This window comes from Zeugodacus cucurbitae, chromosome 5 (genome assembly GCF_028554725.1).
Source record: "Zeugodacus cucurbitae isolate PBARC_wt_2022May chromosome 5, idZeuCucr1.2, whole genome shotgun sequence".
Classification (NCBI taxonomy): Eukaryota; Metazoa; Arthropoda; class Insecta; order Diptera; family Tephritidae; genus Zeugodacus; species Zeugodacus cucurbitae.
The window spans coordinates 45,046,128-45,070,655 of record NC_071670.1 but is presented as its reverse complement, the minus strand read 5'-3'; the positions used below and the strand labels follow the sequence as shown (position 1 = coordinate 45,070,655).

The 24,528-nt window shown below is 36.0% G+C and overlaps 2 protein-coding genes across 12 annotated transcripts in view; one reads left to right on the top strand and one right to left on the bottom strand.

Annotated features, from left to right (window-relative positions):
• The window catches only part of Nrg (neuroglian), a 113,095-nt gene that overhangs the window by 59,643 nt on the left and 28,924 nt on the right, over positions 1–24,528 (bottom strand). For 10 of the 11 annotated variants that reach the window (XR_008471373.1, XR_851789.3, XR_851790.3 and 7 more), the window contains exons 2-3: positions 16,703–17,155; positions 9,661–9,790 (exon numbers count right to left, since the gene is read on the bottom strand). Coding sequence is in view for 7 of the 11 variants with exons in the window: in XM_011186791.3 (XP_011185093.1) it covers positions 9,661–9,790; positions 16,703–16,778 (206 nt within the window). In the remaining 4 variants the exon portion in view is untranslated. The remainder of the gene's footprint in view (positions 1–9,660; positions 9,791–16,702; positions 17,156–24,528) is intronic. The other variant, XM_029041341.2, reaches the window with a different exon arrangement.
• LOC105213740 (protein PIP82) lies at positions 19,514–24,277 on the top strand. Its single transcript, XM_011186788.3, has 4 exons — positions 19,514–19,842; positions 19,915–19,977; positions 20,262–24,080; positions 24,137–24,277. Exons 2-4 carry the CDS (start codon positions 19,929–19,931, stop codon positions 24,193–24,195), a joined length of 3,927 nt encoding a protein of 1,308 aa, XP_011185090.2. The 5' UTR covers positions 19,514–19,842; positions 19,915–19,928; the 3' UTR covers positions 24,196–24,277.

Sequence of the window (24,528 nt, the reverse complement as noted above, 5' to 3'; positions counted from 1 at the left end):
TCTTGAATCTTGAAAATCTTGGTAGAACACTCCCTTGTAGATCGAAGGGTAAGATGTTCCATTTTAATTCAGAACGCCACTGTTTCTCGGGTCGTTCTTTAGCATTAGATATTAGAGAAGGTGAGTAGACTACTAATCATTTCCTAGTCGATGTCCATGTTTGGCAAAGTTGACGTAATTACAGTTGAACTTCCATAACTCGAACGTCTATAGCGACACGTTCTCCATAACTCGAACTCTTGAATTGGTAATAGATCTCAAATTTCATACAAATTAGAATCGAAGGTTTTTTTGGGATTGAGATTAGGGAAGTTCAACTGTTCATTTTCAGACCCCAAACATAAATCCCAATTTTAATTAATCATAAATTAAAAGGCTCTTTAAATTTATTAAAGGGCTTTAAAAATCGCTGTGAAATAACTTAAACTGTGTTCCAAGACTAAAATATAGTTACCGCCTAAACATATTCCTCACCCACCACGCCACAAGCCCACCCAAACTAATCTAATCTCAGTACATAAAACAAAACGCAGTTCGTAGCAGCTTTGTCATTGACTAATGGAAATTGATATACTAAACGATGAACCGTCGACAGTTCAATAGCGTATAGGAAAGGAAGTTTTTCGTATACTTCAACTAGACGAGAGTGATGCCAGAGCTCAGAAGCTACATACTCGTACATAACTGAAGTTACACTGAAAATGTTTCCATTTACGCTTTTGATTGGCAAATTCACTGTCGCATCCTGAATGCAAAAACATCCATGTAGATTGACAATTGCTATTAGCAAAGTAAATAAACCAATATTGCAAGGTAATAGCTTTGCGGTGCTAGAAAGTGTGCAGCAAGGCTAGGAACATAGTAGAGCAGGGAAAAATAAATGCAATAATAGATTGAAAATTACTTATTTTCAAAATTCTCCAAAGTATCGAACCTTCAGAAATTCTATGATAATTCAACGAATATTACATGTTAGCTGAGGAGACCAAATAGCCAAAGAACTTTATTAGCAAAACTAGAGTAAAAATTAGGAACCTGAAAATAAGTCTAAATACGTCTTTTCACAGTAGATCAGACTGGAGATCTATGATTAGATCTCAAAACGTTGTTATAATACTTTTCTATAAATTTTCAAAATATCGATAGTCAATTGGAACACATTTGAACCAATCCCAGATAATTATAATCAAACATAACAGTAGGAACTACTTTTTCCAACGCACACTTTACTGTGTTCTCAGCCTTACAGTACGCCGCTGGTAAACCATTTTAGGTATCTGTACGAATTCGTTTTACATTCGCAAACTCGTGACGAGTTGTCGTAAATTGGGAAATTAATCTTTTGCCGTGGACGGTGTGGTTGTTTTGCTGCGGTTATTGTGGTTGTTGATGTTTGACGTTTTACGGCGTTTAGATTGCGGGCACATGGGAGTATATAGCATACTTGTATGCCACCAACACATACGCACAAATTGCAACATTGAATTTTCCATGAACTGCATTTCGTGGACTGGCGCGTTAGAGAAGGTAAAGAAAAAGGAAAAACACCGTTTCAGGTTTCGCGCGTAACACAAACGAACGAACGAATGAACGAACTCCATACATACAAACAGACTAGTTGACACTGCTGTTAGTTGGACGGCCTTTCGACCGCTACGCAGCGGTTTTCCAACGGTTTTTGTGGTCACCAACATACACGGTGGCAATCGAAATAAGTGAATGGTGCTGGTGATGAATACATAAAAAAGCATATTTAATAAACGTAGATATGTATATATGTGGTTCGTAAAGTAAAAGAGCGTAATAACTGCTACTGCATTTTACGTAATTGACAAGCATGTTACGTACAAAAACAGACGGCTGATTGTGTAAAGGAATTTTCACAAAAAGCTAAAAACGGCGGTTCAGAATGTTTATACGGAAATAACCATAAATGCCAACCCGTTGTCTAACCGACCGACCAGGCATGTTATATAAACACGTAAACGTATTACGTAACCTTTACCGAATTAACTTCATTCAGTTCGCCATAGCTTATTGGCTCGTAGTTTCGTAGTTCCATCGTTTATTCTCGTTTTTATGACTTTTATTATTTATTTATTCTGGTTTATTTTCCTTTTTTCTGTCTGTTCTGCCTGTCTTGTATTGACTACGACACATAAAACAAGAAGAACTCGGCTGTCATTAATAAAATATTCACAGAGGCACAGATACTGGTTCTGGTTCTTGCGAATCGCACTGGCAATAGTGAGTGAGATTGGCGATGCTGGCGTTACTCGTAGATTGTTGGCGTTGCTGGCGCTGTCAATGAGTAAGCGCCCCACTACTTTGCACTCCCCACCACTACCATCCAATGATCGGCTTCATATTATACTGGCATTGCTACATGGCCATGAATAGATGATGAGTATGACAAGAGCTTGTTTTACCAGTTAACCTCACTTTGTTGGCCGCCAAATTTCTGTTTAATATAGAGAGTGGATAGTAGTTTATGTTTCTTTAGTTCAGGTTTTTCATAAATCTCGATCTATTACTATTTATTGTCTTAACCAAGTTTTGATGAAGACGTGAGTGTTGTAACTCTCAAATATATATTAATCCTCTTGGGTCCAGATATTTTGGTGCCAAAAAAATTTATTTCCACTTATGTATATTGAAATTTGAAAATCGTTTTCAGCGTCTAATCAGACAACCATAACCAAATTGTTTGTTGGGTAAATTGACGTCGATTGAACGAAGTCTACGATGACTTTAATATGCACAACACTACCTGGTTGCATACAAGTTGTCTGATATGTTAGCCGGTAAATAGTTTACCATGACTTTGAAAAATGCTACTACTGTACATATGTAGCTCTAATTGACAGTAGATACTAAAATATACAGTATTTTGTCAAAAAATTAAAATCATCCATTAGATATTTACATAAGAAAAAAATGTGAACCAAAGTAGGAAAAGACACTAAGATGCTTCAAATAACTTAATTCAGTATTCGCTCTATCCAGGAAGATATTATCCAGTTCCAATATTTTTTCAAAATACTGTATAATAATCAACTTATAAATACCAACACATAACTGGCGCCGATATTGTAGTATGAGTATGGTCAGGCGGAAGAAATTACAAAACTAGTTACGGTCAAAAGAATGGCGGATGCTTGCTGTAAGTGTTATTAGCGATGCGTTCCAGCAATAATTTCCATTGTCAATATATTTGCTGTTGGATGGTACAAATTGTAGAGTAGATAATAAATAAATACAGAAGTGTAGCCTAACAAAGTTGCGGCGAAAAATCAATATAAAGAGACAGATCACATTGTCTTTAATCAGTGTTAATGTACAGTGTTGGCTGAAAATGTACCTAGAGTCTCGAAATGCATTCAAATAGAGTTCCTTTAGAGATTAAGTAGCTGCAGCAGATACGGAACTCGAAGAAAATAAATTACAATAAAGTATCACTCATTCCTGAGAATGTAACATAAACTCTTAGATTTACCACGATAAACCCAAAAGACCATAAAAGAGAACTATAGACTAAACTTTAAGGTTAATAACAGCGCTCTATTAGGAATAATGGATACAGATGGACCTTCGGATCTCAATTCTTGAACTATAAAGCGTATTGTGAGATGCTTTAAGAGGTTATATATGCTTAAGTGTGGGAAAATGGGAAAAAATTTTGATTTGCTGTAGAGGTAATTAGCCATATTTTTATTGAATCATCTTGCGTAATACAATGTCTTAGCTGTAAAATCAACTCAAGAACATAACAAGCAAGGAAAGGCTAAGTTCGGGTGCAACCGAACATTTTATACTCTCGCAATTTATTTAGAGATTTACCTATATTTTCGGTGAAAAATTACACTTAGGCACTGAGTTCTTCATGTCTGATATCAGGGGCCTTGAAAAGTCATTGTCCGATTTTGACCATTTTTCCTCAAGTGATGTCACAGCTCAAATACAGTATTTGTGTAAAGTTTTATTTCGCTATCTTTATCTGTTCCTTATGTATACATTATAAAGTGGAAGAATCAGAAGGATTCAAAATTGAGTTATATGGGAAGTAGGCGTAGTTGTGAACCGATTTCATCCATTTTCCACACGTGTCATGGGGGCCAAGAAAATGTTATATACCGAATTTCATTCGAATCTGTCGAGTAATTCCTGAGATATGGTTTTTGACCCATAAGTGGGCGACGCCACGCCCATTTTCCATTTTGTAAAAAAAATCTCAGTGCAGCATCCTTCTGCCATTTCTTATGTAAAATTTGGTGTTTATGACGTTTCTCGTTAGAGAGTTAACGCACTTTTAGTCATTTTCAACCTAACCTTTGTATGGGAGGTGGGCGTGGTTATTATCCGATTTCTTTCATTTTTGGACTGTATAAAGAAATAAACGACTGCAGAAAGTTTGATTTATATAGCTTTATTTGTTTGCGAGTTATATACAAAAAAACCTATTTGGGGGCGGAGTCACGCCCACTTTTCCAAAAAAGTTACATCCAAATGTGCCCCTTCCTAATGCGATCCTATGTTCCAAATTTTATTATCATAGCTTTATTTATGGCTTAGTTATAGCTCTTTATGTTTTTGGTTATCGCCATTTTGTGGGCGTGGCAGTGGTCCGATTCCGGCCATTCTCGAACTTAACCTTCTTATGGTGCCAAGGAATACGTGTTCCAAGTTTCATTAAGATATCTCAATTTTTACTCAAGTTACAGCTTGCACGGACGGACAGACAGACATCAGACTTTACTCGTCACCCTGATCACTTTGATATATATAACCCTATATCTAACTCGTTTAGTTTTATGACTTACAAACCACCGTTAGGTGAACAAAACTATAATACTCTCTTTAGCAACTTTTGTTGCGAGAGTATAAAAATACTAATGTTGGTCAAAATTATGACATTTTACGTATAAAGCGTTTTTTTTTTTTCAAAGAGGTTTGCCGTGACTGCGATTCCAATTCAACAACTCAACGGAAAACTTAAAACCAAACAAATTTCGTTAGTATGGGGACTTATGGTGTCCTTGAACGATTCACTGAAATGAGGAAACTTTTTTCTGCAAACGGGGACGATTTTCTCAAAAATGTTAATTTTTTCATCTGATGAAATGTATTGAAAAATTCATAACTTTGATATGAATATCTAAACGAAAAGAAATCGTTGAAGGATACGGCAAATAAATTACTAACATTTTGAAAAAATACAAATAAAAATTGAATTCGGCTATTCAAGTCACCGCAAAGACATTTTCGGAAAAATATGATTTCGACGTAATCGCGTTTAAAGTTTCAAGTACACTTTTTTTAGTGTAGCGGAGCAAGATGCAATAATCTATAACTTCGCTTCTACTGCTTCAATCTCTATAAAATTTTGAGACAACATTCTTAAGAACGTAAGAGAATAAAAAAAAATTCGATTTTTTTTTCAACATATGTATATAAACTTCTAATATCACAGCTAAATTCAATTTAAGGAATTCAGCTTGGAATAAGGATTACAGAATCAAAACAGTTTTTTTTATTTTATTTTTCGAAAAAAATTACTACTGTCAGATGAGTGAAGTCAAATTCTAACTTACTAAGTCGTTCAACCTAATATTGTATATCTACATATATAGGTTATCTTTATATATAATTAAGGTTAAGCTCATAGCATTACACACCACATTTATCATTCATATAATTTGCCAGTAGCTTAGAAATTGCATTTGACATTAAATCGCAGGAATGTTATCAGATTAATTAGTAATGAGAAAACATGTAGAATAAATATAACCACGAGTATATCTGTGTTTATATGTGAATGGAATATCCACCACTGCAATTCTCTTGTAGCGCTGCCAATTTGTAAGCATCACTTTGGCAGGCGGCTCCACCAACAACAGCACTCCACACGCCAGTTTTTTGCGACTGCTACCATACGCAGGCAATGCAAAAACCGCAGCAACTGCCACTTGTTTCATGACAGCATGATGGCAGATAAATATGTACACACTGTCAAGAGCTACACGTGTATCTCGGTATATAATGTGTGTATGAGTAGCTGCCGGCTGTTGTTGTTGTTGCTGCTGTTGCAATTGTCTGCTGATGATGTTGCAGCCACTTGACTTAATCACAAGTGCAATAAAATAATAATCAGCGGCAAGTAACTGCAAATGCCGCAACAGCAGCAACAACACACAGAGTCTATATAGTATGGCTGTGTGTGCGTGCAACACTTGAGCAAATCAGATTTCTCATGCTGCACCATGCGTAGAACGCTGTCAGTAGTCGTTTATTGTTGCTGTTGTTGTTGCCGGCATTGCACTCTCAAGTACCAACGCTGATGCCGCTGCCACCGTTGCTATCCAACAACTTGGTGGCGAAAATCAACAGCAGCCAGCCACAGCAATGTGCAACATGTCGCCAGTGGCAGCAGCAGCAGCAGCGGTGGCGATTAATCGAAATTTGTGTGGAGCAGAGGCAGCTACTAGTTACAACAAATGTGTTTATCTACACCGTCGCTGGTGTGTGCTCCCTTCTTTCTGCAGTTCTACAGTTTCGCACGATGATATGCACTTCCACGCTTGGTAAGCCTACAAATTATGCCAGACATCGTGTGCAAATATTAATGCAATGCAACTTTTATGACCGTGAATTTGAAATTGAAAAACGGAAAAAAGTTGGAAAAATATCTTTTTTTCGGTCAACTGTGAAATGCAGCGGGAGCATGTAAATGTGACAGTAATGGATAATGTGGCGGATCTATTAATAAATTCGCGATGTGGCACAGATAGTGCGCGCAGAATTTGTACGTGGCAGATATCCGAGTATTAATGGGGCTAAAGTGCTTATTAAATGGCAAATGGCGAAAGGCGAAAGAAGTGCGCATAGGAAATGTGCGTGTGTGGGATGCGAAAATATGCATTTAAATGTAGGCAGAGCAAAAGTGTCGTATTAAGTTAATCGAAGAATTAAAACAACGTCGGCAAACAGTGTTGATTGAGAACTGGTTAAAAAAAATAGAATTCTCAAATATGCTCAAGTTGTAGTAAAGTTTTCTCAATTCGGTACACCGGATTTCTCTGTATAACAACTGTTGTTGAGAAATTATTGAGAATCTTCAATACATGTTGAGAAATGTACAACACAATTTGAGAATTTAAACACAAGTTGAGAAATTTTCAATAAAATTTGAGAATTCTCTATACAAATTGAGACATTTTGAACACATGTTGAGAAATTGTCAATACTAGTTGAGAGATCTTCAACACAATTTGAGAATTTTCAATACAAACTGAGAAATTTTCAACATCATTCGAGAAATTTTCAACAACAATTGATGAAATTTGCGAATTGCGACATTTTCAACACCATTTGAGAATTTTCAATACAAGTTGAGAAATTTTCAACACAATTTAAGAATTTTTAATGCAAGTTGAGAAATTTTCAACACAAGTTGAGAAATTTTCAACACAATTTAAGAATTTTTAATGCAAGTTGAGAAATTTTCAACACTATTTGAGAGCTTTCCAAAAAAGTTGAGAAAATTTCAACACCATTTGGGAATTTTCAATACAAGTTGAGAAATTTTCAACACAAGTTGAGAAATTTTTAACACAATTTAAGAATTTTTAATGCAAGTTGAGAAATTTTCAACACTATTTGAGAGCTTTCCAAAAAAGTTGAGAAAATTTCAACATCATTTGGGAATTTTCAATACAAGTTGAGAAATTTTCAATACATTTTAAGAATTTTGTGTTTTCTATTACATAATAACTGGAAGCAAAAATATTGATTCAAATTGATTAAATTTAAAATAAACCGCTTGTGGATTAAATCAAACCACTCAAGGCAACGTAATTTGTAGAAGCACAATAGCTATCTCTAGAGAACTTGTTGATAAACGTATAATATAAGTTGAGAATTGTTTGATTAAAAATATTTATTAACTGCAAGGATTAAGAGTTTATGTTTGAATAAATGCAATCAACGTTTGAAAAATTAAATTACTCCAACTTTTGCAAACAGAAGAAGTCATGCCTTCTTAGTACTTATGACATAAAAAAAATGCTTTGATAATATCTATTATTTCCTGTGCTTGGTAGGTAATCAAACTATTTTTACATAAAGAAAAATTTAAAAAATTCTCGCTCGAATTTATAGAATTCACAGTGTTGAAGCACTTTTTTCCATTCACTTTATACATTTCATAACGACATTTCCTTACCAAAAAAATATTTAAACCAATCAACATTTAAATCAAAAAACACCAACAACCAAATTTTTCCGACCACAAGATAATAAATATAAAATGTTAATAAAAGCATAAAAACAAACAGCAAACATAAATAAATTCAAATAGTAAATCATTGCTGTAAAGTCAGCAACATGACCTCATTTCGATTGCCATGAAAATATTTACAACAGAATTATTGGTATTTTGAACTGAAAATCATTTAAATTTTATACATTTGCAATGATACAAATGTTTATATGTAGGTATGGAATTATTTATATATAGTATCAAGTGTGTAGATTGCTATGGAAAATGTTATGGGGAAAAGTCATGGTATCATGGTATATTAATATTGGAATAATGCTTAGGCACAGTTGATGATGAACCAGCAATTTATATGCCTTCGAACTTATGTTTATATGTTTAAATTTTTAATATAAAAAGGCTACTTTTCATAGAAGGAAATTCCATAAAAATATGTTTATTAAAATAATTTACATACAAATTTATATACACACATGTGTATATATAAATATATATCGCTTCCAGATGTTTCTAATTTTAACTTTACGGAATCTCAGAAATTCTTCGAGTTCCTAGCGAGGGAGAAAAGTTAAAAGCAACATGTGTGGCAATTTAATAAAAAAAAAAACATTAACAAATTAAAAAAATAACAATAAATACTTTAATATATTTTCTTTATGCTTTAGACACATTTTCGACAACAACGAAGAAATGGTTTTCCACCATCAGCGCAACTAAAAATAAAACGCGTCGCTAGAAGAGCTTATATTTTCTCCTCGCTATGCATGCTATTGTTACTAAATCATTTATTTATTATTATTATTTTTACTTCAACACAAAAATTCCGCGGCGGCTGAAGAGTGCTCGTAAACAAAATGAAGCAAAAACAATATTGCTTTAAATAAAAAAAATTAATTGATAGGAAAAAAAAAATTAAGAAGCCTTATACTGCGTGATCACTTTAATTTGTTATAAAAAAGAATAAAAGAATTTGTGAATAAAAACAATTAATTTAAATTAAGCGTGAACAGTTTTTTTAAAGCCTCCTTTGAAGCAAATCCATTTTATTTTATATTTTCTATTTTTTATTTTCTTATTTTTAGCTTTCAAAAAAAATGCGAGCGCGTGAATTCCTGCTGTGCTAATTGCAATTTAATTCGACAATTGCTGGCGCTGGCATACCAACTCACACCACCCCTTTTCAACAACTCGCCACAAGTGGTGAGCTACACGCCGAACTACCGACTGCATTGTGGGTCACTTTACAAATTATATGGATATTGCGTTTATATAATTATTAATATTGGGGAAAAAATATTTTCATTTCGATAAAGTCAACTCTGTGTGTGATCTTTGTAAGATGAAATTATGTTAAACTTATGAAATAAATTTTTATGACAGCTTACCTTGGGTCCGGTTTTCCTTCAGCCTCACACTCGATAATGAATGGTTTATCACTTTCCTTATTTTGTACTGCGACTTTGAAAAGCAGTTCATCTGTTGGGGGTTGTTTGATAATACGAGGCGGTGAATTTACTGGAAAGAAAAATAAGGTAATTATTATAGTAATTGCAAATATTGATCGAGACTGATAATATATTAAAATAAATAAATCAATAAAATGTTAGATATTATAAAAAAATAAATTAAAAAAAAAAAATAAAAAAATAAAGAAAAAATTAAATTATAAAAAAATAAAATAATTAAATTATAAAAAAAATAAAATAATTAAATTATAAAAAAATAAAATAATTAAATTATAAAAAAATAAAATAATTAAATTACAAAAATAAATAAAATAATTAAATAAAAAAATTAAAATAATTAAATTATAAAAAAAATATTAATTTATAAAAAAAATAAAATAATTAAATTATGAAAAAATAAAATAATTAAATTATAAAAAAAATAAAATTATAAAAAAATAAAATTATAAAAAAAACAAAATAATTAAATTATAAAAAATAAATGAATTATAAAATAAAATAAAATAATTAAGTTATAAAAAAAAATAAAAAAATTAAATAATAAAAAAATAAAAAAAATTAAATAATAAAAAAATAAAAAAAAATTAAATAATAAAAAAATAAAAAAAATTAAATAATAAAAAAATAAAAAAAATATATAAAATTATAAGAAATAAAATTAAATTATGGAGAAAAATATAATAATTAAATTATTTAAAAAATTAAATAAAAAAAAAAATAAAAAAAAAAATAAAAAAAAATAAAGAAAAAATTAAATTACAAAAAAATAAAATAATTAAATTAAAAAAAAAATAAAATAATTAAATTATAAATAAAAAAATAAAAAATAAAATAATTAAATGATAAAAAAAATAAAATAATTAAATTACAAAAAAAAAATAAAATAATTAAATAAAAAAATTAAAATAATTAAATTATAAAAAATAATAAAATAAAAAAATTAAATTATAAAAAATTAAAATAATTAAATTATGAAAAAATAAAATAAATAAATTATAAAAAAAATAAAATTATAAAAAAATAAAATTATAAAAAAACAAAATAATTAAATTATAAAAAATAAATAAATTATAAAAAAAATAAAAAAAATTAAAATAAAAAAAATTAAAATATAAGAACAATTAAAAAATAAATTATAAAATAAAATAAAATAATTAAGTTGTAAAAAAAATATAAAAAAATTAAATAAAAAAAAATTAAATAAAAAAAAATTAAATAATAAAAAAATAAAAAAAATATAAAATTATAAGAAATAAAATTAAATTATAGAGAAAAATATAATAATTAAATTATAAAAAAATTAAATTATAAAAAAAAAATATTATATATAAATAAAAATATAAAAAATAATGAATTACATAAAAAAATCAATGAAATATTTCATTACTGAACAAATCGTATTTCAATTAATATTAAATTCAATTTTCCAATAATTTATAAAAAAAATATACTTAAATGTCTATAAAACCATTAGCACTTCTTATAAACTTCGAAATTTATAAACCAATTATAAAAATAGAAATATTCCGAAAACTTTCAACAGCAGCCATACAAAATTATGAAGTCATTATTTAAACAAACAAAAAGCGATTAAAAATTCCACACCTTTAACCCCAAGCATTGTTTTGGCAGCCACACAGTGCTACCCATGTGAAAGTGTGGCACTAAATATAAAAGTTTAAATAAACACATTAGTCAGCGAACTTAAATCATGAATGAGCCATAACAAAATTTATAGCGAAAATGCATGAATGCATTTTATGAGCTCAGAATAAAACAACAACAAAAAATAGGCGACACGATGACAACGATGCCACCGTACAGTAGCGAGTAAGGTACAAGTGTATAAAAAAAAACACAAATATAAAGAATTTCGAAATAGAAAGTACAAGCGTATATAGTACATACGGTGAGGGAATACCCTGTAGGGAAAAATTTCATTATATACTCATTATAGGGATTAATATTGAATTTCATAAATTTCAAGAAGTGAAAAAATTTATCAAAATTAAAAAAAAATGAAAAAATGAAAAAACAAAAAACTGAAATTTTTTCAAAGCGTCCTAACTTGTACTTCGGATGAGACCCCATATTGACTCGAGCTCATTTCGACATATTAAGATTATGGAACATAATGGATCAGAGTTACACAAAGGTGCTACTTTTCTATCACTAAAGTTCTATTTGAACTCCGGAAAACGTGTATGCCTCCAAACTATACAAGCAACTCATTTAGAATTGGAAGAACTTCCCAAAGACGCTCAATGCTAGAATATTATGAAGAAACGTATGGGACGAAAATAACCAAATTTTTGACAGTTTAAGCGAATATAATGCAGAAACTTAAACGATCATAACATCCATTACCAGACAGTCGACTTTACGTAAACGAAACGGTCCCGATATCGTTAAATACCATCAGACCTAATTCACAAATGAACCAAGCTACAAATCATGCAACATTATACGAAATTTTAAACCTCCATACCCTTCCCTACTAGCCCAAACTCACACGTTATCCCTTCACGCCGCACACACACAACAGGTGTCTAAAAATACCGGCGCATGTTTACGTTTTTGTACGCCTCTTTTTTTTCATGAAGGCGTGAATGCGCTAATTCACCTGATATACTCACATACATATCTATATACAATACCACACTTTGTGTATTCTAAATAGAACTTGAGCATTCAGTACGTACATTGCACAGCGACAGACAGACAGACAGACAGACCCTCAGTTGGAAATGCGGCCAGTGTTCACATGCATGCCGCCGACGTAGCGCTGGCGAACGTAAACATCTATTTTAAAACTTTGGCATGAAAAAGTGTGTGGTATTAAATGAATTTGAACTGCATGTCCACGCAATTACTTAACGGAAAGTAGGCCAACTAACCGAGTCAGGTGGCAGAGTTCAATGCTTTGAAGTGAAAAATTGAAGTTTAACGCGTTGAGAGTGTTTAGGTATTTGCATATCTCGAACATGTCAGTATCATAGTCACAAAGTTGACATTATTCTAAAGAAGCTGTATGAAGAGTTCGCGTCTTATATTCTTAAGTAACTCCAAAGTGCTCTGATCACAGTTTCGTAGTAGAATTTGTGTCATCAGTGACACAAAGCTAACCTCTCATGAGCTGACGTGAGATGTGTGATTGTGCTCAGCTTAGCTCGATGCAATATCGGTGATTTTCTACTTGGAAAGAGCTCAGAAAGACGCGAGATATTTTGAACTGAGCTTAAAGTAAATGAATCCAAACAGTTCGACATCCATCACCTTTTTGTTGACTTCAAAGCCGCTTTCGATAGCACTGACAGTAGCTGTCTGGCCGACGCCATGTATATATTTGGTATCCCTGCGAAATTCATACGGTTATTTATAATGTCGTTGAGTATAACTATTAGTTGCGTCAAAATCAGGAAGGACCTATCCGAGCCGTTCGTTACAAAACGAGTTTTAGACATACATGGACGATGATATCCCGAGATGAGAAGGTACTTAGAGCATTCAAGAGAACTGTTCTCCGCAAGAACTTTCTTGCTCGATTAACATCGAAGAAGATGGAATCATGAACTATATGACATGTACGGCGATATGGATATAGTTAAGCGCATAAAAAACCAATTAATGCGCTGGTTACGATGCTCCAGTGAAAATATCCTAAAATTCGTGAGCCATGGTCGGAAAACGGAAGAAAGGGCACTCACGTAACCAATGGAAGGATCAAGTACAACAGGCGTGACTGCGCAAAGGATAGAGGCCGCTGGCGAAGTTTTGTGTTCTCAGTTAAGACGGTTGTAGTGCCAAAATAGGAGAAGAAAAAAAATAATAGTTCTGAGGATAGAGCATTCTTTGACATATTTCATATATTGCCGAAAACCTAAATCTCTGCATGCGCCATGTTTTTGTTTTACAAGGTATCTTCAAAAATGTCAGAGCAAGGTGCTAAAGGGATGTTCGTCTTCTCCTATCATATGTTTACAGTTCAATTATTTATTACTAATTCTCCGCCTATTGTCTACACATAGTGATATCAAAGGAACCACCATTTCATGTCCTTGCTACTATCTCTATTCTAACCTAATCTAAACGGAACAAACCACAATTTTCTCTATAATTAGACAACTCGCAATTCATAGGCACGTACTCAAATATGGGAATAGATAGTTAGCTGGATATCCTTTAGTAAATTAGTGCTATAATGTATTTGTTGTAAATAGTCTGGCATTGTCACACAACAAACATAGAGCGAAGATAGTTATGGATGCTTGTAAACAAATGAATGTGTCTAGTACACGATTCAATTCAAAATAACATTGAAAACCGAAAACAACAACAATAATTATAGTATGTAAAATGAATGGAACACAATTTGAAGTACAATAGATTAATTTAACACACACTTTGCATAGACGAATTGACTAAAGAGACGGGCCACAATGAAAGATGAGTGGTTTTGAAGTGGAGAAACGACTGCAGACACACACATGGTAGTATGTTTGAATGTATGAAGCTTGTATGAAGGTTTAAGCATAGCTGCTCTATCGAAATGGCTTCATGCCACAAATTACAAGAAAATCGTGGACAATTGTTTGGCATTTTGGGGAGTGAAGCTAAGGTAACTAACTATGTACAGATCTCCATATATGTATTTGTAGTATGTATCTAACGCCAGCGTATTGAATGAAGCATGAAATAGGCGGGTTTACTGCATGTTTGCTTTTGACGTACTGCCTCTAGACTGATAGCGCGACTCAACTGCGGAGAGCCGAACTGAACTGAAGTGAAGTGAAGCTGATGATGTTGCGCCAAGTAAATGGGTGATGAGCGATATGTAAAATGAGGTTGCCGTCAAAGCTGTAATGATTGAATGCAATAAATATGAATGTGGTTTACACGACGATCTAACGTTCGGCGCTGTGAGCTGAGCTGCTGGTAAAGCATGGAGTTTCGAAGTGAAGGTACTCCGTATGATGTGGGTAATAAATAACAATTGTTAAACATTTTGGATTTTGAACAACACATGCAGCAGTAGGTGAGAAAAGTTGTTGTGTGAATTATGACTAACTTTCACTGATTGAACAAAAAAAAAGAAAGTAGAAGTTGAAAAAAAGTATTTAATTCAAAGTGAAGTGGAAGATTTGGAGCTTAGAAAGAAGAGCGCAGCATTGAATGCATGATTTTGTCTGAAAAAATGGAAGAAATATTCGAAATTTTGTATAGAAATTGATGAATTGTTCAGCTGAGTTGCGAGAAATAGTAAAACTGTAATGGAAAAGGAGTGTAGTGACGAGGGAAACAGAAGAAAATTAATAATAGCTAGTATATTTTGAGAGCTCTATTAGGACAGCATTTACTGCAAAGTCGACGGCTGTCAAGCATAAATCGCCCGATACTGCTGCAATTTCACGTTCAATATTCGTACGAAGTTCATCTATCGTCGCTGGCTTGTTGGTATAAACCATAGACTTGACGTAGCCCCACAGGAAATAGTCTAACGGCGTCAAATCGCACGACAGAGGCTGCCATTGCCTGGACGATTACGTGAGGTAACACGTTCACCAAACTTGGTTTCAATAAATCGATTGTGACATTCTCTGTGTGGCCATATTATCCAATTCGGATCAAAAATATTCGGTTAACATTGAGCGGAAGCGATTCCCATTCACAGTAACGTGCCCGTCTTGATCATTACGGAAGAATTACGACCAAATGGCGCCGCTGGCCCATAAACCGCACCAAACCGTAATGGAGTACGTGTGTATTACTGCCTGACCAATAATGCATATTGTGCTTCTTGGCGAAGCCAGCCAGAAATGAGCCTCCTCGCTGAAGACGATTTTTCGATGAGTATCCGGATCATTTTCAAGTTGTTGCTCAGCCCAGCTCAGTCACGAAGAAACAACGATTTCGGTGGTCAAGCGGCTTCAGTTCTTGCGTCAATTTGATCTTGTATGGATGTAGGCCAAGATCTTTTCGCAAAATTCGCCACAACGACGTCACAGAGATGCCCAACGCTTGAGAACGACGTGTGAGAGACTGATTTGATACGCTAGCAGCAGCAATATTCTCGACACTACGGGCACTTATTTGTCTCACTGGCACACACATTTTTCCACCAAACTCGACTCGTTGGATCGTACATATTTCGATGATCAAATGGCAAACCTTACTGAAGAGAAATGTCAAAAGAGCGGGAAAATATATGGCGTCGTTTGCCGTCTCTATCGGTCTACTTTTGTTGCGTTCTATTGAAAAACCCTTTATTTAATACCAATTATAAAATATTCTACTCGATTATGAAGGATGAGATCTTTACAAACTCTATCTTATCAATACAAGCTCAAATATCATATCTATTTAAAAAGTCATAAAATCGGGGTATACAGATTATTATTTTTATATTAATTTAAGTGAGATCTAAAGAGGTCTTATAAGATCTTTCCTCATGTGTATCCAATACACCACTGAACTTTTTATAGCGTCCTGATTTTGGACAGAATTCAGTAATTACAACCGCAAGATAAAGTAATGATTCTTTACGAGTTTTGAATGGTTTCTACCCTATAGCTTCCACGATCTCAGCCAGGCATAATCGATTGATTTCTAGCAAAAGCTGACTCATCTGCTAATTATATTTCCTCAACGATCTTCCCTTATTTTCGAAGGGTTGCAGGACAACTTTAGATGATATTTTCTCTAGAAGATATTTTCTATAACCGATCACAATCGATGATCTTTCCAGAAAATCATTTAGTCGAAAATGAAAATGAATGAAAGTAACTTAATTATTGTCGGATTATTGAACAAAATGTGTTTAATAAATATTCGAAATATTTATCCCTTATGCAGTTTCGGACTTAATAAACCTCTTAATCATGGTCTCACTGTATATACTCGTATAAACATAATATTACAATCTTTACATTTACAATACATTTAATATTCATTATATACTTACTTTTACTCTCTGCATTTGTGGTGCCTAAAACAGCTACCAGCAGCAGGACGGCCAGCATTTGTGTTAGCCGCCCCATCCTGATTGTGTCTGATGTTTAGGTTAGGTATGTGCGCCTATAGACGTTAGTCCTGCACGCAATTCGAGCAGGATGTGCCGTTGATGTACCTTATTTGTAGTTGTGGTTATTATTTATTTACTCTCCTTCGGCGGGGGGAGGAAGAGAGCAATGTCTGGAATGTTCAGTCTATGCAAATATGTACAAGTTACGTGAGGAGCACACACATTTGTAGGTATGTATGTTTTTAAATGTACGAGGATACGTGTACAAATGTACTCGTATTGTATATGAAACTAATTCAATCCGTCTAAGTGCTCCATGCACTAACTAAATGAGTGGTGTCCTTGGGAATAACTGTACACTTATGCAATTTTAATAAATTTTGTAAATTAAACCTAAATTGAAATTGAAAAAAAAAGTAAAAATATATGTATAAATTAGGGATGTAGTTGTAATTCACTTAAGCACAAGAACACAAAAACACTAAAGCACACAGTCGGTAGTATGAGTGTGAGTTTGTTGGAAGCTTCACAAAAGAGCTGGAATGAGAAGAAAAAGAAAAACATTTTATTAGAATTCAGTTTGCAAGTTGTAATGGCATTTTTTCATATGCTTGCTTAAAAATATCTTGGTATTTGAAATTTTAGTAGCAAGTATTTGAATAATTTACGAAAGGAATATAATTTGAAAGAGAGTCTAAGAAAGTATGTGCTATATATGACAACTATGTATATTCAATCGCTTGAATTAACGGAATTTACTTCTCATAACACTGTGTTATAACAGAACTTTGATCTAACTGAAGAGACAAATCTGGTTCAAATCAGTGCTCAACAAGCCAAAAACTCCGAGGAAGAGAATTTGAAAGTTTTCGCCGGGTAAATAATCTTAAAATAGAGTAGTAAAGCACAAAAAATGATTGTGAAGGCCAACAAGAACAATTTTCACGATTGCACAGAGACTCCACAATATGCAATCACAATTATCGTGGGATAAGTCTCCTTGATATCGCCTATAAGGTTCTATCGAGTGTACTGTGTGTGAGACAAAAGCCCACCGTCAAAAAACCGATTGGACGTTATCAGTGTGGCTTTAGATCAGGAAAATCAACAACTGACCAGATATATTCACCATGCACAAAATCTTGGAAAAGACCCGTGTAAAGAGGATCGACAAACACCACCTTTTCAGACATTGCCTCGATATCTGAATGTCTGAATTTGGTATCCCCGAAAAACTAATATGGCTGTGTAAACTGACGATGACCAACACCAAAAGCTTCGTCAGGATCGGGATGGACATCTACGAGCCGTTCGATACCAAACGAGTTTTCAAACAGGGTGACTCACTATCGTGTGACTTCTTTAACCTGATGCTGGAAAAAATAATACGAGCCGCAAACCGCGCCGTTAGTTCTGCTTTTTCCAGACTGGATAAGGAAGCAAAGGGTATATCGGCGCATTCGCGACTTGGCTCTCATGCCTCTGTTGATAGTCATAACTTTGAAGTTCTAGATAATTTTGTCTATCTTGGAACCAGCATTACCAATAACAAAAGCTGACATCTAGAAATCCAACGCTGAGTAGGCAATTGAAAAGTAAAGTCCCCTCTCGACGGTGAAAAACCAAACTCTACAAGCCCCTCAACATACCCGTCCTGCTGTATGGTGCAGAAGCGTGGACGATAATAACTCTAGGAATTTTTGAGAGAAAGGTTTTGGGGAAGATTTATGGTCCCTTAAACATTGGCAACGGTGAATACTGCAGAAGATGAAACGATGAGTATGAGTTATTCGACGACAATGACGTTGTCGTTGGCTAAGGCTAAGTCATGTTGTTCGAATAGACGAAAGCGATCCAGCTTTGAAAGTGTTCGATGGAGTACCCGCTAGTGGAAACCGAGGAAAAGGAAAACCTCCACACCGCTGCCAAGACCAGGTGAGAATGACCTAGCTGCACTTGAGATTTTCAATTGGCGCCAAACGGCGAGAAGGAAGAACGAGTGGCGCGCTATTGTATACTCGGATATAACCGTGTAAGCGATATCTACGCCAGTTAAGAAGAAGAATATGCACATCTAACGCAATGAACCCCCATGATAACATAATAGGATCTCATCTACGTTGCGAAGATTAACTAGAACTTCAATGCGGATCCATCGTAAGATCGTCAGTAGTGCTAATAGATCGTCTCACGTATACTAGAAGACCAATTTTAAGCAAGGACCTCGAAATTTTATAAGAAAAATAAATGTTCTATGTAAAAACCATAAATTTTAAACATTAAAACTCACTGACTGAAACCGACTGCAGTCCATACCAACTGCCTACAGCGTAATAAAGAACTGTTACTGAAACCAGCTATGTACCTCCAAAGACAAGCCTCCGCACAATTACTGCGAAAGCAAACAAGCTAAGTGGGTAAGTAGTTATGGAATTACGCAAGAAAAGCTCCAAGTGTATCTGTTTACAAATATAAAACGAGATATAGAAAAGCGTTGAAAGTGCAAAAAGAGAGCAAATCTAACAAATGTGAAAGAAATGCATCGGAATAAAAACACCTATTAATAGACAACAAAATCTAGGAGAAAAGAAAACGAAAGCGAAAATGACAAGCAAAACGAAGAGGATAAAGAAAATTTGTATATGTTAAATAAAGAGTTCGAGCGTAGAATGTGAGAACAATGTACACATGTTAATTCAATTAGCACTTAAAAACTAAAATTAGGAACAAAAAGGTTAGACAAAACTGAGTGCTACAAGTAAAGGGTTTCGCAAGCATGCGCTTTGAAAGCTCCGCTGTGAAACCTCGGTCAAACAATGTGCCGAAACACGCACAGAAACGAATCAGAACGGCAGCAAAGACCTACTATACTTATACTGGGGACAACAATTAAATTATGGAGAAATTGAAAATCTGAAAAAATTATTAAAATTACAATTTTCAATCATTTGTGTTGGAAAAACGAAATCGAGTACGAAAATTTTGCTGTCGCTAGTGATTTCTAATTATACAGTCTGTGTGTAGGCATAGAACAAGGCAGTAGTAAGAAGTGCCTAATATAACGAGCGTGGCACGTTAAAGTAAGTGTGGATTAAACGATTATTTCTTCTTGTTTTATAAAAGTATTTAATTAACTGTTATATCAACTACAGTTCAAATTGCCAACATGGATTTTAAAAATTTGTGCCAGAACATCGACGTAAGCAGCCTACGAGGTAGGTATAGATGTGTGATCTAGTTGTGAAACGTGGCATGTTGCATGCATTCTCGGCTGCATTTCTATGCGCGCTTCTGGGTCGAGCTTGGGCATTCAATGCCAACCACTGAAAATCGATATTTCAATGCAAATTTTTTTCGCAAGCGTCAGCCATTTGTGGCGATTCCACCTACACAAGCGCGCAACCCAACCCCACCGCCTGCCACTGCCACTTAATCACAAATCCGTCAATTAATTTATTTAGCCACTCACATTAATTCTCTTTCACATTGCGCATTTCAGCACGAATTCCCTCATTGCCCGCAATGCCAGCAATGCCACAAATTAAATTGCCAAAGTCATTACCGAAACTGCGCTCACGTCGCATATTCGGGCGTTCGCGTGAGGATCTCAGTCGCAACCAAGCAGGCTCAGCGAAGGAGCAACAACGTCAACAGTCGATACGACAACCGCCCATACCGCCTGCTGATTTTATAAATCACTCACCGCGCCACATTTCAACCGTTTCATCGCTGATGCATCAGCAGCAGCAGCAACAACAGCAGCCCCAGCGTGGCGACTCGCAACGTGGCACCTATCGCAGCGCCTGTAGCGTGGACGATGACTATCCGTCACCACGTCAATTCCAGGCACCGGGTCGTTTATCGCGTCCCATAAGTCCAATACACACGCCTGTAAATGACGGCGGTGATGAACGCGTTGAGCCGACTGTCGCGAAGCTGTCGCTGGTCGAAAAGCTGCAGAAAGGCTATAAGGATATAAGCGAATTTCGTTTGAGTCACATCTTTGCGAAGAAGACAGTGGTGCGTAAGGATATCATACTGGTGGATCAGTATGTGGAGCGTTACAATGAGGAACGTGAACGAGAGCAGGCCGAACAAGAGCGGCGTGATCGTAAAATTGCCGATAATTATCAGTTTAACTTCAAGCTTTCGCGACAGGACACAGATAATAGCAAACGTAGCGTAAGCTCCGACGAGTCGCAAAAGCAAGTGGATAAGGGACGTGCAAAGAATATGCATGAACAGAGTGAAGATGAGAGTGGTATGGAGGCGACGCCGCCACCACGCAAACCAGGCATCGCTTCGACACGTTTCGCCAGGGTGCGTAATCCACCGCTGGAGCAGTATATAACCGATGAGAGTAATAACGAGTTGGACGAGGACGAAGAAGTGCCTGTGCCGAGAGCCACACAGCAAAAACCAAAGATTGTACAAAGTTCACCAGAGAACATGTCCAAGGGGGCAGTGAATAGAAAGGCATTGTCGAAATTGCGTAACACGAGTCAAAGTAGTGAGGAAACGCCAGAGAAGTTAGGTGAGCGTAAACGACGACGTGCACCGTTATCACCACAGCAGTCCGAGGAAAAGCAGGAAACGCCAGCCACAACGGTGAACGAGAATAATCCACTTAGTGTCTTAAAACAGAATATCAAACGATTTTCGAAATCGATAAGGCGCACGCAAGACACCGAACCAAGTGGTACGCCTGCAAATACGGCAGAAGACACAGATGGCGATGGCACGCCGAAGAAAGAAGAGAAACAAATTAGTCGCACTGAAAAGTTGACGGCACGCTTACGTAGATTCGCCTCACACGATGCTTCCACAGAGAATCTAGACGAAGCGACAACGAAGAAAACTGAAGAACAGCGTTCACCCATACGTACTGTCATCACCAATAAATTGCAGAATTGGAAGAAGAGCTTTAAGCGTAGACCAACTGAATCTGAGGCGCAAACTGGCGATGAAACATCACCCGAACGTAATACGGAGAAAAGTGAGAAACGCACGGACAATCTAATGAAGAAGCTACGTAATATTCGTCAACAGAAACGTGCAAACTCTGCAGATGATCTCGATGGCACTGAAGACGATGAGGCACACAATACGCCCACTGGCACACCAAAAGATACCGGTGCACGGAAGACGGTCAACTTTGAAAAACGATTTGAGCAAGCGCGTCAACGTACACTCAAAAAGATGAATGAGAAGATGCAGCAGATCAAGTTCTTTCACAAGTCGCAGGAGAATCTCGAAAAAGAAACAGGAGCAACCAAGAAAGAGGCTAATAAACACGATGAAGTGGAAGTTGAGGAAGAATCAGATGACGAGCGTACCGTTTATGTGCGACCGCATATCTCGGCAAGACATGCTGCAACACGTGATACGCCAAGCGATTCCGAAGATGAGCAACAGCAAGCAGCAGGAAGAGAGCGTGCTAGAAACGACAAGCCTACACAACATGAGTATGAGTACGAGGACGATGATATGCAGCATACACACACTCTTTGGACCACCAAAAATTTACTCAACGAATCATTGGATTCCGAAATCGATGTCGCTTTTCCACGCGTACTCATACACCAAGATAATTCCGATCAATTTGAATCGACACTTATAATAGCCGTGACACGTCCCGCCCCATCAATTCCCACCACACCCATAATAGAGGAAATACACGATGATGTACCGAAATATAAGCCTCCACGAGCAAGTCGTTCGCCAAGTCCCGGCAGCGCACGCGCCGAGTGGATACCAAATAATGAAATTATATCGAACTTCTTAGAAATAACGCCACCGACTCAACGACGTTTATCCGCTGAGGCTATACTGCCAGCGCCACGCGGTCATACACGCAAAATGTCAATGGACTCCAATTCCGATTCTGACTCTTGGATTCCAGACAGTGCACGTAACAAAAAAATGAGTCAGCCAAACAGAGAGGACTCAGTAGAAGCCGCTTCAGGGGTGACACTCAATAGCATAGATGAGAATGAGGAACCATGGAAAGTACACCAACATGCGTATTGCGATGAGAAACTCTACAAAGCGAAGAGCATTGACATATTCGAAGCTAGCTTTCGAAAGGGCGGTGCAAAAGCAGCTTTCGACGACTTTGAAGAGGAATTGCGAGATGAGCCGATACTGCGAGTGCCACAGAAGCATATAGATTCGTCATTCGAGAAGGATAGCAGCGAAGAGCCGTTCGCTGCGGACGACGATAACTCCTCGCGCGTAACAAGGATTTCTGTGAGTGTCATACGCGAGGAATGTGAGGATATGAAAGAATGCGAGAATATTAAATTGCCTCCAGTGATGGACGAGCAATTTACCGCTAAAAGTGATGCACCGCGCAGCTATGTAGGCGAATATGAACGTAAAATGCTTTACACTAGCGCCGAAAATGTAGGCAAGGCTGATGATGATGACGAGGATAGACCACCGTCGGCTGCGCCTTCGCCACCACCTTCAATATCACCACCACCGCCACCGTTGCCCTTAAGAAAACCAATTCTATTACCAACCAAATCGTTGGAGGAATCACCGCCAGTACCTACCATGAAACCACCGATGCCACCCAATAAACCACCACCACCACCGCGTATACCCGATCGTACACCATCGATGTCACGTATCGCCAAACCACTGGTAAAGACCTCATCACTGCGTTTGGCCTACAACGAACAAGTTAAGCCTTCCGACGTGGGTAAGGTCAACAAGCTCATTTCACGTTTCGAGACACCACAAACGAAAGTGACACAACGACCGCGAGTTATACAAAGACGTTTGACGCGCGACGAGTCCGAGGAATACACTGACGATGAAGATGATTTGGAAGAAGACGAAGAAGATGGTGAACAGGAAACGGACATAGTGAATGCAAACACCGAGCGTGATGCCACACCAACACCAACAAATACACCACGCATGTATTCTATAGAATCCGATACAGAAAGTTTGCCGGCAGTTGCAACAAATGTGAGCAAAACAACAAAACGAACAACCATCAAGATAGAAGAAAATATTACAACAACACAACGCAGCAATGCGTCTAATGGCAATCCGCCGAAGGTCTACAGTGATGTACCACGTATAACCTTAAATTTCGACAACAATTCCAATTTGAATTTGAGTTGCGCAAGCTCCGAATACGGTTCACCGTTGGAGTATCCATCAAGTTTGATTGGCTCGACCGAGACTACACCGATACCCGAACGCAGGCCGCAAGAACTAGTGCAAAATTTGAAAAGTGCCGAGCGTTCGCGACGTTCTATGACGCGAGACGATGACAAATTCTTATCCTTCGATAGTGATGATGGTGAGTCCAGTCTTTTTTCGGTGGATTTGCGAAATTAATTTATAATTTAATTACAGAAAACAGTTACTATTCGATAAGTTCGACTGGCAGCAGCCGTTATGTTGTGGAGATTTGAGTTGAATGCAGTTTCGTATTATAAAATTATATTATAAAAGTGTTGTGCAGTGTCAGTTGTATAGTTAAATGTATATGATTTAAAGTAATAAATATAAATCCGCAAGGAAGTTACCGAACATGTTTGTGGAAAAGAGATAATTACGCGACAAGAAAGATCTAAAATATGGATTCCAAAGCTCAACTAGCCTTTTGTTAGGTTAGGTTAGGTTAAACTGGTAGGCCAAAAGGCCACATATAGACCAGTTGTGGTCCTTTGTGATACCAGATGAAGTGCCGTCACTTAATTGATGAGAAGTAATCATCCTTTAGGATGCCTGCGCCTGACTCGAAT